The 642-nt window shown below is 65.1% G+C and overlaps 1 protein-coding gene across 1 annotated transcript; it reads left to right on the plus strand.

Moving 5' to 3' along the window:
• Nucleotides 1–6: 6 nt before the first annotated feature.
• LOC115284700 (FLYWCH family member 2-like) lies at nt 7–410 on the plus strand. The gene has a single exon (XM_029931204.1). The coding sequence runs from the start codon at nt 51–53 to the stop codon at nt 408–410; it is 360 nt and encodes a 119-aa protein (XP_029787064.1). The 5' UTR covers nt 7–50.
• Nucleotides 411–642: the final 232 nt, after the last annotated feature.

Below are 642 nucleotides of genomic sequence, written 5' to 3' on the forward strand. Positions count from 1 at the left end.
CCGTCTCCTGGGGCCTGAGCGTGGCCCGGGGGACCGGCCATCGTCCCAGGATGCCGCTGCCCGAGCCCAGCGAGCAGGAGGGCGAGAGTGTGAAGGCTGGCCAGGAGCCGTCCCCAGAGTCCCCTGAGCCAGGGACAGATGTCGTCCCTGCAGCCCCCAAGAAGCCCAGGAAATTCTCCAAACTGGTCCTGCTGACAGCTTCTAAGGACAGTGCCAAGGTGGCGGGGGCCAAGCGCAAAGGAGTGCACTGCATCATGTCCCTGGGGGTGCCGGGCCCCGCCACCCTGGCCAAGGCCCTCCTCAAGACCCATCCTGAGGCTTCGAGGGCCATTGAGGCACCCCCCCAGGAGCCCGAGCAGAAGCGCAGCAAGTGGGACACAGGTGAGGCCCTGGCCCGGAGCACGGTGTGAGCAAGACCTGTGGGCTGGAAGGCCCCTGACTCCTGGGAGCCTGGGGGAACGATGGCCGCGGCTCTGTTTCTGTGCGTGTTCTGTCCACATCTCTTCGTGCACCTCGCATGTCTGGGGACGTCCACACACGTGTGTGGTGGTCTCAGGTTCTGCCTCGGTGTGGATGTGCCTGTGAGGACAAATCTGAGTGTCCCTCCGGGCGTATTCGTGTGGGTCCTTGTGTGTCTGTGTC

This window comes from Suricata suricatta, unplaced genomic scaffold (assembly GCF_006229205.1).
Source record: "Suricata suricatta isolate VVHF042 unplaced genomic scaffold, meerkat_22Aug2017_6uvM2_HiC HiC_scaffold_16099, whole genome shotgun sequence".
In the NCBI taxonomy this organism is placed as follows: Eukaryota; Metazoa; Chordata; class Mammalia; order Carnivora; family Herpestidae; genus Suricata; species Suricata suricatta.

Excerpts from the sequence above, each read along its gene's own strand:
- LOC115284700 (XM_029931204.1), top strand. The coding sequence starts at position 51 with ATGCCGCTGCCCGAGCCCAGCGAGCAGGAGGGCGAGAGTGTGAAGGCT.